This window comes from Zingiber officinale, unplaced genomic scaffold, assembly GCF_018446385.1.
Source record: "Zingiber officinale cultivar Zhangliang unplaced genomic scaffold, Zo_v1.1 ctg249, whole genome shotgun sequence".
NCBI lineage: Eukaryota > Viridiplantae > Streptophyta > Magnoliopsida > Zingiberales > Zingiberaceae > Zingiber > Zingiber officinale.
In genome coordinates this window covers 413,167-427,725 of record NW_024589920.1, presented here as the reverse complement: position 1 = coordinate 427,725, position 14,559 = coordinate 413,167, and the positions used below count along the sequence as shown (strand labels likewise).

At 36.0% G+C, this 14,559-nt stretch overlaps 2 protein-coding genes across 2 annotated transcripts; both read left to right on the top strand.

Moving 5' to 3' along the window:
• Window positions 1-642: 642 nt before the first annotated feature.
• Window positions 643-5,133, top strand: LOC122037267 (protein MANNAN SYNTHESIS-RELATED 1-like). The gene is made up of 6 exons (XM_042596710.1): window positions 643-1,066; window positions 2,506-2,629; window positions 2,736-2,806; window positions 3,251-3,336; window positions 3,879-4,458; window positions 4,593-5,133. Exons 1-6 carry the CDS (start codon window positions 965-967, stop codon window positions 4,869-4,871), a joined length of 1,242 nt encoding a protein of 413 aa, XP_042452644.1. The 5' UTR covers window positions 643-964; the 3' UTR covers window positions 4,872-5,133.
• Window positions 5,134-5,332: 199 nt separating this feature from the next.
• Window positions 5,333-8,688, top strand: LOC122037268 (replication stress response regulator SDE2-like). The gene is made up of 3 exons (XM_042596711.1): window positions 5,333-6,015; window positions 6,122-6,659; window positions 8,274-8,688. Exons 1-3 carry the CDS (start codon window positions 5,393-5,395, stop codon window positions 8,418-8,420), a joined length of 1,308 nt encoding a protein of 435 aa, XP_042452645.1. The 5' UTR covers window positions 5,333-5,392; the 3' UTR covers window positions 8,421-8,688.
• Window positions 8,689-14,559: the final 5,871 nt, after the last annotated feature.

The following is a 14,559-nucleotide window of genomic DNA, read 5'->3' as shown; positions in this document are numbered from 1 at the left end:
CTTTTATTTCAAACACTAAATCATATTGTCAACAATTGTCTAAGTATATCTTCTTTCCTATTTAAACTTGTTATATATTATATGTATAGGGGTCCACCACGTGATGACCGCAATGTAAATTAATTGGATTTAAGTAGAATTTCAATTATGTGGTGTAGCAACTCATGTAATCTATTATAGATCAACTCACGTTGGTTGCACGTGAGCTCGACCACATGATGCGGGTCTCACCAACCCGTCTCACCGACACGTTATGTGGGCTCCCCGCCATCCTGTTCCTCCTCACACGACACGAGACAGCGAAATCTTAAAAGACTGTTTTTAACGAGGAGAGGAGGGAGAGGAGAGCTGCTTTGGCCTTTAATCGCAGTCGCTTTCCCCTTAATCGATGCAACAATTCCGCCGCATTTCTCTCCTTAATCACCCGCCCACCAATCACCACGAGCATTTTCCATTATTTTCAAACTTTTTTCTTAAAATTATATAATTTTCGAATATTCAATTCATTAATAAGTATTAAGATTTTAACAGTCGATTATTACCCGTCAATGTTAATTGGGTAAGAAAAATTAGTTTAAAAAGGAATATCGATAACTTTGTGAAGGAAAAAGAAAAATGTATATAAAAAGTTTAAGGCGTAACCAAATTGCCAGCAGTCAGTCGCTTGCAAGTGGCTCTTTTAGCTGCTCGAGTGTCGGTAGGGCGAAGCTCGCCCAAAAGCTCCACATCGGGCGACTGACTCCGAGCTCTCGTTCCATCTTCTCCTGTTTCTGAACTCTGGTCTGTCTGTCCTTGTCCGGATCTGAGCACCAGCGGCGAAACTTCGCTTCCATTTTGCTCCTATCTTGATATTGCCAAGCAGATCTCTCGCGTCTTCTCATTGTTATTGTGGCTGAAGTAGCCTGTTGTTTGCTCCCGCTTTCCCTTTCTGCTTTTGCGTGTGGTGGGAGGAATTTGGTGCGCAATGGCGGTGGATGCCAGGCAAGTGCTCGCCGGATTCCTCACCATGGCCATGTTTATCATGCTCGGCAACATGATCAAGAGAGACCATTTTGATTCCGTTACGGTAATTCATGGAAATTCTCTTCGTAGTGTTCTTAGTGTTATATGACAGTAGATTTGTTGATCTCGTGTCCAAGGTTGTACGTTTTTCACTGATTCATATTTGTTACTTGTTACGAGGTTTTAGCATGCGTACTTAAGTATCAAAGTAGAATTTTTATGAAAAAATAAAAGAAATCTGGGATTACTTTGAACTTTAATGAACCGGATCCCCTTTTGTATCCCCCTGCTTTTCCCTGATCTGGTGCTCTGCAGTAGTTTTGTGCATTACAACTACATTATTTTTTTTTTGTTTTTAGCCTTTCCCTACATGTTGAAACTTGGATCTTAATTTCATTAAGGAATATTTGCAGTGTATTACCAGCTAGTAGCAGTAAGTACACTTTACACGTATTGCAGTAGTATATTTAAAGCTAATTTAAGCAAAAATAATTTAAGCTGTGATTATGCCAGCAAGGTCATTGGAACCATTCTTAATTTGCATCAATTTCGTCATGATAGACAGGATCCGCTGTTAATTTTTTTCAAGGTAGGCGTGCAAAATCTTAGAATTTGCTTTGTCACATAATTTTGTCAGTGGAACAATCTGATCAATGTGAGCTTATTTGTTAATTGTCTGTAAAAAACGAACTTCTGGTCCTGAAAGATTTCACTTTTAGACGTGCATTTTCTAGGATATGCTTCCCTTTAATGATCTTTGGATTTGCTTTCCTTTTTCTTGTGTGAGTCAGAACTCAGAACTGGATTTTTACTTCACTTCATTATCAATACAAGATTCCCTGCTAATTGATAATAGAGAGCGTGTGAATATGCATATCTTAATATCTTTGTTGCCCTATTCTGGCTTTGAAATGTATTGTATCCTATTATCTTCCATTTTCGAACCTCATATGATACCTTCTGAGAGAAATGCATGATTCTATGATGCTTGAGATATTCAGACTGGTCTAGGCAATAAAGATATTGATGCTTAAAGACATTTGAACATGATTTTAAAAAAAAATAATGTTGAATTCTGATATCTTATTGTCTTTCTCTTTGTTATTTTATCCTCAATGTGTATGTGTGTGGTTAAAGGAATAATAATCTGTATACCTATTTTCCATTTGAAATAATATTTTCTGCATTAAACAACTCTGCTGCTATAAAATTAAATGATGTTAACATCAATTTTGTTGAGAAGGGAACAATATAAGCCTAAGATATCATTGTTAGCTCATTTCACCTTTAAAGTCCTTGTTATTTTTCTAATTCTTTCTATTTGTTCCTTATTTTGTGCATGAAGTCTTACATAATGCAAACACACTATTGAGTTATTTGTTTTCCTCTGACCCTCTGAATTACTTACATTGGCTCCTTTGTCATGTTTCCATAAATCATTTATATGTATCCTAACTATAGATATTTTTTCTGAATTCTTTTCTTGTACTTGCATATGTTTAGGTAACTGTGCAAGAAACATCAATCATACAATTTGATGCATTAAAGGAAGAACAGAAGTCTCTGAACCAAGCCTCTACCGAGAGCATCCAAGAACTTAAACCTTGCTGGGCCAAGCCAGTTTCAAGTAAGTTAATGAGTCTCAAGATTCTTTGGTATGCTAGATGGAGTTTTGTACTCTTCATTAATAGCGCGACATTTTTTGTATTTCCCCTTTGGATTTCAATTTGCAGAAGAAGTAGAGCAGTCTAAAGGTTACATTACATTTTCCTTAACTGGAGGTCCTGAGCACCATATCTCACAGGTATGGGACTATAATACAATTTGTTGGTATTGGCAAAGCTTATATAAATGAATAACTGTTATTGTATAAGTTTTTGGTTGTTGACTCAGACAAGTTAAAGTTTAACAGTATTGGTTCATTTTGATGAAACATTCTCCAAGACAATTATTCATTAGAAGTCTTTTAAGGCTTAAGAGTTACGCTGGATTCTTATGTTACATTGTCTATCTTATCTTACATCCTTCCGAAGTTTCATCAGTTATTCAATTCTCTTGTCAATAGAAAGATAGTGTGTAACTTCGCTATGTTCCTCATGGTAATGATTTTATTGGATCTTGTTATATTCAAGAATAATATGATGGTCAAGTCATTTGCTCTGATAAAAAAAACACCACCAAAAAAAGCTAAGATTTGCATGGATTAAGAAAAAGTAATTTCATTAATCTCCTAATTTTTCTTGGTCAGGTCACTGATGCAGTTGTTATAGTGAGGTATTTGGATGCTACCCTAGTGCTTCCTGACATCAGAGGAAGTGAGCTTGGTCAAAAAAGGTTACTTGGCAACTTTGTCATTGCTTGTGTTTCGATATCTCAACTCTTATTTAACAGCTTATGGGCACATCAGCATTTTCTGATTCTAAACCCAAATAAACCATTTTCCTTGTCACTGATCTAGCCATGACTAAAATCTGAGATCATAATCAGTTTATACTGTTATGGATACAAGCAAAACAAACTAAATCTAGTGACTTGAAAGTATGTTTTTTCTCTTTAGTTAACACTGGTCGGATGATGAGAAGCTTATCCATAAGTGAACCTTATGATTGCGGATATATACTACAGAATTTCATTGCTTTAACATACATTATGAATGACTACTCATTCCCTGATGACTTGTTTAGGCCACAAGCTCACTAGTAAGGCTAAAGTTTCTTGTTTTATCACGCACTTGCAATAGGTGCAACTATTGCTTTTAAAGATGAATTTTAATCTATTTAAGGTACATCAGACATCAATCTTCCTCCAAATTGATGCGAATTGAGATCTACTTTTTCCTTGGTTCCCTAAGCTTGACAAATTTTACATATTTGCAGGAATTTTGAAGATATGTATGATGCTGATAAGTTCATTGCAAGCTTGGATGGTGTTATAAAAGTAGCAAGGGAGCTTCCTGCTGAATTAACTGCTGAAAGTCCATCTGTTGTCAAAGTACCCAATAGGGTTTCAAGAGAATACATAGCCAACAATGTTGAACCAATCTTCCAAAGAAATAGTTATTTGAGACTTACAAGTGTCTTCCCAAAAATCAATTTGAAAGGAAATGGCAAACCAATTACCGATTTGGATTCAACTGCTTGCTTGGCTATGTTTGGAAGCCTTGAAATGAAGCGTGAGATCTTGGAAGTGGCTGAACGAATGGTTGAGAGACTAAAAATACTTAGTCGCAATACCGGAAGTCAATTTATTGCAATTGACCTCAGGGTTGATGTGCTAGAGAAAAAAGGCTGTAAAGAAAAAGGAAATGGGAAAAAGCCTTGTTACTCTCCTCTGGAGATCAGAGACTTTTTAAGAAAAGTTGGTTTCAATGCAGACAGCACAATTTACCTTACTGAGACTTGGTGGCACGAAAGTCTCAACCCCTTGAAGGAGATGTTTCCAAAAACTTATACGAAGGTGAGTTACAGATTTGCCAACGATTTATTGCATTCGACACAAAAATTCAAACTTCATTCCCCTTTTTTTATCGAGGAGATTTAAATTTCATGAGTTTGAGCTAGAATGTCTATTATGCCTTCGTGATGTTGCAGGATGATCTAATACCTGCAGAAAAGAAAGGTCAATTTCTCCAACCAGGAGCTGCAGAACTACAGCGAGCTCTCGACTTCCAAATATGTTCCAAAAGTGATGTGTTTGTGCCGGCCATCTCTGGTCTGTTCTATGGGAATGTAGCCGGAAAAAGAATAGCTTCAGGCCGCACGCAAATACTTGTTCCATCCAAGGTTTCCAGTTCCTCTCCCGTTGCAACTGATTTCATCTCAACTTACGTATCCAAGAAGAACCATCTTGCATATTCATGTTTCTGTTAGTTATTTGGAGCAAGAACTTCTGAAGCAGCAGAGAGCTTGTTCTGGAATCGCTTCTAATTAGCTTTTCTTCTTCGCAATGTGATTTTGGTCCTGAAAGGCAGAGTGAATTGTGTTATTTAATGCAACTGCCACACTATTCGTGTCGACTATGTAAAATAAAAGGTCATAGAGTTGTTTCGATCAAATTTAAAATTACAAGTTATCAAATGGGAACATTCAACTTTATCGAGTTTTAGAAAATATTTATCATTTTTTATTTTAATATTTTGGAAAATTTCAACGGATCCTAATTTTGTAATTATTTATTTTAGTTTCTAATTCTATAATTATTGTTTATTGGTTTAGATTTTTGTTTTTCCCCCATACTTTTCCTTAATTGAAGTCCGGCCCGAAAGCATGGCCGAAACCCGGATCCGGGCACGTGAAAGTGATCCGCTATGTTATCGATGTTATAGGGGAGTCACTACTTCCTCTTCCTCCCCGACCTCTTCAAATTAGGGTTTGTCGTACCTGATCCGTTCATGGCGACGTACCAAATCTTCGTGAAGTTTCTAGACGGAAGGACCCGCTGCCTCCAGATCCCGTCTCCCACCGTTTCCGGTGAAGATCTAAGGCGCGATATTGTAACCAGAACTGGAATCCCCCCTCGATCCCTCCGCGTCGTCTCCGGAATCCGGGAGATCTCTGACTCTACCATCATATCGGCCTCCAGTGATGGTCTCTTCCCCTCCATCACCCTCCTTCTCCGTCTCCCCGGTGGCAAAGGAGGGTTCGGTTCCCTGCTCCGAGGCGCGGCGACCAAGGCTGGTCAAAAGAAAACAAACAACTTTGACGCTTGCAGAGACATGAGCGGTCGCCGGCTGCGCCATGTGAACGCCGAGAAGAAGCTCGAGGAGTGGAAGGCCGAGGCCGAGGACCGAAGGTTGGAGAAACTCGCGGAGGATTTCCTTAAGAAGAAGGCGAAGGAGGTGAAAAAGAACTCCAAGGTGGATGTGGAAAAGTACTTGGAGAAGTACAGGGAGGATACTGAGAAATGCATGGAGAAGGTTGAGGAATCGGTGCGACAATCCTTTGCATTGTACAAGGAGTCGAAGCGCAAAATTTTACCGTTATCAGAACCTTCTTCTAAGCGTCTTAAGATATGGTAAGTGTGTTTGTTTGGTATTTCGTGGTCATTATTTTTTCAACCGACAAGTATAATATAGTATCCTTTTCTTGTTGTCTGATCCTTGATTAACCTGGTTTCGTAGGCTGGGAAAGAAAAAGGTGGATGAAAGTGAGAGTGAGAGTGACGATGGCGAACTTGAAGATAAAGACGATGACAGTGAGAATGGCGATCAGAAATCTGAGGTGTTAGATAGTGGAAATTCTTCAAATCAAAGCGAACTGCAAGATGGCGGCTCACCATCTGGTTCTGCTTCTATCACTAATTCCGACGTAGAATCATCTGGTGGTGGTTCTGAAACGAGAAATGTTGATGAAATAAATAAAGGTGGCGCCTTGAATTCTCTGGTAATAGAACAGGAGTCTGGAAGTAGGGGCAGTGATTCTGCATCAGATGAAATTCTCAACTGTGTAACTGGAACACCGGAGGAAGTTGATGCTCCAACTGATTTGGTTTCTGGTTCCATGGTGGTAACAGAGTTAAGTGTGGCTAAATCAAAAGAGGAAAATCAACCTCAGTCAGTGCAGAAAAAGACTGATCTTGTAGTTGAATCGACCACTGACAATTCCTATGTAGATGGATCTCTTAATTTTGATGATTATGACTCTCCAGATGGTTTGGAGGTACATTCATCCCGATCTAATATTATATACCATGGTGTTCCAATCTTTTAAATAGTTGGACTAAAATGAAGCATATATACTTTTGTTGATAATCTGCTTTAAAATGTCGTTTAAGCATTGTGTTGTCAACTACTTTGGTTTTTGGCTATCCTTTTATATGACAACCGACTTAAGTGATACCCGACTTCCAGTACTTTTAAGATGTCTTAGCTCTATTGATGAACTCTAGTATTTTCGACCTGATGCTCACTAAGACTCCCTAGTACTTTCAAGTTTCAGCTTGATGTTTCTTAAAACTCTTATGATATCTTTGAAATGGTTGTTAGAATTCTAATATTCCATAAGAAGCATAATCTATGTTAGTCTATGTTATTCATATGCACAATTATGTTAGTTGATTAGATATGGTGACATAGTTTAGATTATTTAGAGTCGTGGATGGAAAATTCTATATTTTTAAGTCTATTAAAAATTTCATTGTTTGCATGCTTCGCTCTTGTTGCATAGTTGTTTAATAGGTTAGTTGGTTGAAATAAGAATTTTAGAGCATTGATATTGGTGCAACATTCTAGTTGCTGGAAAGTTTGTACAATCTTTAGTCAGATTTGTACAGTCTTCCTACTTCCCTCTCAACATGGTATAATTTGTGAATTTAGACTTTGAGAGTTGAACACGGGAATGCTGATTAGAACTTTTTAAGGGTGGAATGGGAAATATGCTTTTGTGCATTTGTGTTATTAAATCTGTCTCCATAGTGCTGCATGTAGGGATGTAAATGAACCAAGCTGCTCATGATCTATTCGAAGCTCGATTCGATAAAAGCTCATTTGAGCTCGTTTAATGAGGCTCGTTAAGATAAATAAACTAAGCTCAAATTTCATAAGATTTAGCTCATTAGCTCATGAACATGTTCGTTAGTAAGCTCATGAATCAACTTTTAAATAAAAATAATAGTTTTAATATTGAATTTATATATTTTACACTCTACTTATGAAAAATATAGACAAATATATTAAATTTATTTATTAGAATAAAATTATATATTTTAATAAGAATATTATAATTTTCTCTAAATATATAATCTAATTTTTAATGAATATTTTAATTTAGAATTTATATTTATTAAGCTCGTTTAGGCTCGATAAAAGTTCGAATAAGTTCGTGAGCCATGAATATATTCGTTAAATAAAGTTCGAGTTCGGCTCGATTATAAACGAGCCAAACTCAAACATTCAAGAGTTTAGCTCGGCTCGATTACACCCCTAGTTGTATGAAACATGACCATTTTGAGTGATATGATCTTATAGTGCCTTCTTAGCGGAATTTGATTCAAACCTGTCATTCCACAAAAGCACCTTCTCTTGTGATTGATTGGTTCTGTATCCATCAAAAATTTTCAAGTACCTTCCAAATGATTTGAGTTTGGATCTGAGATTCAATTTATACTTACACAGTATAGATCTGAGCATTTTTGTTCCCAGATGACAGTATTCTATTTGCTTAGATGTCAGTATTCTGTTTGATTAGCTATTCTTCTTTTGATTAGTTGTCCGATGCTGTCTCATCTTCTGGCTTGAAAATGTGCCTAATTTAATGCCATTTCCATGTTTTCAGCTGCTTGGAATGGAACAACTCAAAACATTGCTACAGAAGTATGGTCTTAAATGTGGCGGTACCTTGAGGGAGCGTGCGGCAAGGCTCTTCCTGCTCAAAACAACTCCTGTGGAGAAGCTGCCTAAGAAGGTGCTCGCTAGGCCTTGAGAGAGCTGAGGTGTTAACCGTTTACCATCAATGGGTACTTCATCCCGCCTACTACTAACCATCAGCACCTTGCAGCACAGTGATAAATGATAGAATTGTGCGTATGGATGTATTACTATTTAGAATCTGGAATATCGTGGTTATACTCTATGTTGGTGCATATTTTAACTCGCATATATTTTTTGGTTAAACTGAATAGAACCGATATAGTAAAGTTAGACTGGTAATTTTATCTTATCCTGTGAATCAAAACTTGTTTCATGAAAAACTAATGGATGTTTTTTTTTGTTTCTTTGTGAATATGTAAACAAGGAGTTGCTCATTAGAACAGTCATGCACCCAAACAAACAAAAAGAGATTAGTCAGAATAGCATGCCCACTGACAGACAGACAGACAAAATAGAGTAATTTGGAATGATTTCCTTGGCAGTAAGGCTTACAAAAAGAATGGTATTATCAGCAAATTGCAAGAGCGTTGAGTTGTCCACAGTAGTATGTTAATGATCTCATCTCAAGAATGTTCATGGACATATGTTAATGAACAAAATTATTTACAAACTTGTTTAAAGCTTGATTATGATTTTATTCTTTAGTTTTTAATACAAACATATAAAAATATAATATAAATGTATATTTAGAGTACTTTGCTTGGTCATCCATCTAGGTCACTTAGCCCATCTAATTAACTTACTTGGCTCAGTTAGGAATGACAATGGAATTATAGAGCGGGATGACTTGTTAACTTCCCATCGCCGCCCCATATAGAAAGAGACACCATCCTTGCCTTCCATCTTGTTTGAGCTGTCTTGGGGAATTGGGGTCTTGAGATCCGAACAATAAAATCCAAATAAAAAATTATAATATTTTATAAAATACTCTTTGAGTGTTTTCCGATTTACTTTAATAATGGGTGAAAAATTTTCATATAATTAGATCAATAGTCTAGGTTTGATGTTATCTTATTCATCATTTATGTCTCTAGGTTATGATGACATGAGTGTTTCCTGATTTATTTTAATAATGGGTGAAAAATTTTCATAGAACTAGGTCAATAGTCTAGATTTGATGTTATCTGATTCATCATTTATGCCTCTAGGTTATGATGCAGTGTAAGAGCATCAAATTATCGCATAGGTATTCACGGTTCAATCCCCAATTATGATGTATTTATAGAGATTTTTTTTCCCAAATAAACGCGTAATCATGAGATGTTAGACTTCTAAATCACCTATCATGAGCACTTCTCGATTTACTTTAACGATCAATGAAAAATTTATATGATGTCGAGCCTATCGTCTCAAATTTGATGGTTCATATTTTTTTTACGATGTGAAACGCATACAAAATGCTACTCAGTTTAGGCAAAATTTTCTTGGTAATTTGTCTGTATCTAATAGGCCGACGATCTGGACGGCTTCTCATATTATGGTGTGGAACAAGGAAGCCATGCCTGAGACAAAGCAAGGAACTTTCACTTTTAGCTAATACCTCATATACTTTTAATTTTACAATAAATTTATCAAAAAAAATTTGATAAAATTAAATAAATTCTTCGTAGAGTTTTAATTATGTTTAAGATCGATCTTTCAATTAACATATGGCACGGTGTGATATTCATAAAAGAATGTCATTTAATTTGTAAAGGCAAGAATATAATTAATGTGATAGAGTTATTACAAAGTTAAAGTTCAAAGTGTGTGATATTTTACTTAAAATATAAGTTAGTGATAGAATTATTAAAATCTTTAAATCAATGAGATCATATTAAATGATTATCTCAATTCATAAAAAAATATTATAGTTATTATTGAAACCAAATTTCAACAGGTGAAATGTTGTTAGTAACCTAAGAAAATCATACTTAGTTTATCAGCTATACATGATCATAATCTCCGCCGCATGCATGAGGTTAAAGGTAATCAGAGCCGGCCCTGGGCCAGGGCTACCAGGGCTCCTGCCCAGGGCCCATAAATAATCAGGGGCCCATTTTCAATAAGTTAAGATATATATATATAAAATCAACTTTTTCTTGCCGAAGCCCTCGTCGACTTCGCTGGAGCCCTCACGGAGCACCCACGATTCTCCTCGCTAAAGTGCCCACGATTCTCCTTGCCGAAGCACCAGTTCTCCTCACTGAAGTGCCCTCGCGATTCTCCTCGCCGAAGCACCAGTTCTCCTCACCGAAGTGCCCTCGCGATTCTCCTCACCGAAGCCCTCGCGATTCTCCTCGCCGAAGTGCCCTCGCGATTCTCCTCGCCGAAGCCCTTGCGATTCTCCTCTCCGAAGTGCCCTCGCAATTCTCCTCTCCAAAGCTCTCCTCGCCGCGCCCTCGCTGCGACGACTATGGGCCCTAAGGCGCCCTCTGTGCGGCTGTAATGCTGGATTGCCTCATTATTTCACACTTCTGCAGACTCTAATGTCATCATCTTTGCTCTTCTGTTTTGATCTCTTCTCTTTCAATCAAACCGTACGACTTCGGATTAAAGATAGGGCTTATGCTCCCACAATGATCTCTTTTGTTCCTTTTTTTATGCGTAAATAAAAAAAATAATAGTCCAAGAAATTTTTGCAATTGGGTGGCTTTCTGTCAGGTGCAAAGGGATAATAATTGATGGTGAGCTTTGGAATTTGGATGAGTTTATGTGAATGCACTGTTTGTGCCGTTTTAGAGGTTTTGTGCCATATGTAGTTATTGTTTGCATTATTGTGAAATTTCTCAAGGAGAGGTGCTGGACATGAAGACAACTTTTATTTTGTTGAAATGTGATGTTATTAGAAATATAGATATGTGATGTTTCATGAAGATTGGTTTCTCTGATATGGGTTTCTGAAGTTTGATGGCTTTGTTCTGATATGAGTTTCTGATTGTTGATATGGATTTTCTGATATGGATATTTTATATGAAACCTCATGTGTGCAAGTCTAGCTTTTGAAGGCATGGATTTTAAGATTGTCATTATAGTTTTTATTGTTTTGTGTGACTTTGTTTATCTCGGTTAGAATTTGAGGAAGTGGTGTAAGAATGGAGGGTGGTAGAGTTGTGTTTGAATTTGCTATAGGTTTTTGTTATTCTGTGACATATTGTGATTGTTTTGATTTTATGATGTGGCATGGGAGGACTTCTGATTGTGAGACTTTGTTGGAGTTTTGTGTTATGATTTCTGATGAAGGTCGAGCAGCGCAAATTTTTGAAGGTTTTTGTAGTATGTTTATGTATAGCAATTTTTTCATGGATCAGACCTTTCCTGAATCTTTTCCTAGGTGTTTTTAATTCTTGGTTGTATATTCTGATATCTTGTTGAATGGAGTAGTGTATAGAATATGCCAATATGGTGATTCCAATGTTGCTTCCAAATGATGAAGAGATTTGAGGAGTTCAATGCTGATCTGATTTTGGTACGTTTGTGCAGAATTTTCTTGATGATTAGACCATGATGATTTTGGATTTGTAAATAGGTGCTGAATGGTTTCTTTATATTTGATATTTGTAAAGCAAATAGAGTTGGTTTGCTTTTCTTTTGAACTTAGTGTAAGTAAAGCAGTTAATGTCTTGTAATAAATTTTACTAGAAGGTTAGGTTTTTCGCTTTTTCAAGTAATGACAGGTCCTAGTTAGTTAAAAAAAAACGTCCTAAGATAAAAAAATCTTGATTCTTTATTCCATTTCTAGAAATAAAATTTTATAAATTAAATTAATTGTAATTTAGGTTGATGGAAGGATAAAATTGGGGCATCATTAATAGTTTCGCCCAGGGCCTTTAAATAACAAGGACCGGCTCTGAAGGTAATCATATGAGAAACAAATCTTAACTAGATTTTGTCTCTTGCTTGAAGAAGGTCCGTTGAGTGTGGATATATCTTCCACCACGAACCATTCCAAAAATATTCCGAATCCAACATTCACATATGCATGGAGTAACTAACACATTCAACCTTTCATAAAATGCTTGAAGTTAAAACTAAGAATTATCCCAAATAAACCGCTGAGGAAATGGTGTAAAGGAGGAGTGAATTTTTTAATTTCTAGATATTTAAGGATTGAATTACAAACCAATAAATAAATTTCTCTTAATAAATATTTGGACTCCTCTCCGGCAAAGAATTTATTTCCCTTTCCTTTCATTCTTTTATATATATTCCCCTTCGCCATCTTCTACTTATAGTTTTCCACAATTTCTAATTTCCATTCTTAGTCCGCGTTAATTAGAGCCTAAAAGTTGTTGTCAGTTTCTAAAAGATTAAAGGTTTTTGTTATATATTATCTAAAAAAAATACGAAAATAAAAAAAAGGACAAAAATGCAATGCAATGCAAAAGGGTAGGTGACTGGATGGGGCCTGCTTTACTTATTTGAATGCCTTGTTTTATTGTTGGAAGTGTACTAAAAACTCATTTCCATGGAGTGTGGGGGAGGCTCGTCCAGTTGTCCCCATCGACTGACCGGCCTATCACCTATGCATCTACTAATCAACATCAAATGAAGGGTCTCTCGTACGCTAGGGATGTAGGTTTGGTATCTCGTTGAAGACTTAGGGGTGTTTAATTGATAAATTTAGAAATGAAAGAATGGAATGATAGTAAAAAATAATATTTGAATTGTTCATGCATTTAATCATTTTTATCATTTAATCAAACGCCATCTAAAAATCATCTAAAAATGATTAACTAAAAATATATTAAATTTTATAGTTTTTATTTTAATTCAACAACCAGCTCCATGAGTTATATATATAGTAGATCGAGCACAAACTTGGTGGAGAGTTTGGTGATATCTAAAGGACCTAATTCCTAATCCTACAAATGAAAGTGAACCACGCGATATCTGTGCCGGTCAAGAAAATTGCCAACTAACAAGCTAGCTCCTCCTGATGCTTGGAGAGGCTGGGTCATTATGGTACTCGATGCTCATGAAGGATCGGCGGAGTTGGAACTTGGAGTTAGAAAAAAAATAACAACAATAAATTCTTGTTGAAAGGATTACACATTCAATTTGCATTTTTACTCTGCATAAGTAACAGCATTTAAGCCTGGTACATTGGGCCAGTCATCAGTCAACGCAAGAGATTAATTTGTAGCGATGACGATGAAATCATCGGCAGATTGAATAGTCAGAACGGATTGAGAGGCCCAGAACGAAGAGCAACGGACCACTAATGGAGTAGGAGGAGGGCGGTGAGGAGAGAGCGTGGTCCAATGGCGCAGCGGATGATGACGATACAGGAGGATGTCAACGCTTCTTCTCTTCGCCCTTTGTCCTTTGCCCCTTTGTTGATGATAATTTTATCCGAATTCGATGTTGATATAGAATTAGATATTCGATGGGAATGAAAGAAAGTATGGAGGGACTATCAATATTCAAACTTTAAATATTCAATTAAATAAAATATATACATATATTAAAAAAAAAATTCTTTTTCTAAAACTAATTTACTATTTTTTATTGATATTAGAAAGAGAGCAGATCCTCTGGACTACTTTTTACGATCCAGGGAATGGTCCTTTTGCATGCATTGGTAGGATGGATAACCTCCACTTATAAAATAGATGAGAATCATTCATCCCCATTAATACATACAAAGGGATCATCCCTTAGATCACAAAAAACTATCCAGAGAATCCAATCTCTATTAGAAGGAGATTATAGGGATGACAATAGGTCGAGTTCGGGTCGGATTCTATATCCTCCATCCCCATACCCATCGGGTATAGGATCTCCGATGGATATACTCATACCCATTAAATGATTAAATATTTTCTATAGTTATAATTTTTCTTCTTTCTATCCAACTATTATCATTCAACAAAAATATATTAAAATTAATAACCTATTAAAAATATATATATATATATAATTAAAAAAATAGATTAAACATCTATATAGTCTCCTCCTAATATCAAAAAAAAATAGTAAGTTGATTTTAAAAAATAAAATTTTCTTTAATATATGTATATATATTATTTAATCGGATATTCGGGTCGAGTATCGGATATTGATAGTCCCTCTATACCCTCCTCTATTCGGGTCGGATGTCGAATTCTTCATCAGGCTTGGGTGAAATTATCATCTCTAAAAGATTATATAGATATTTAATCTATTTTTTTTAATTATATATATATATATATATATTAATAGAATGTTAA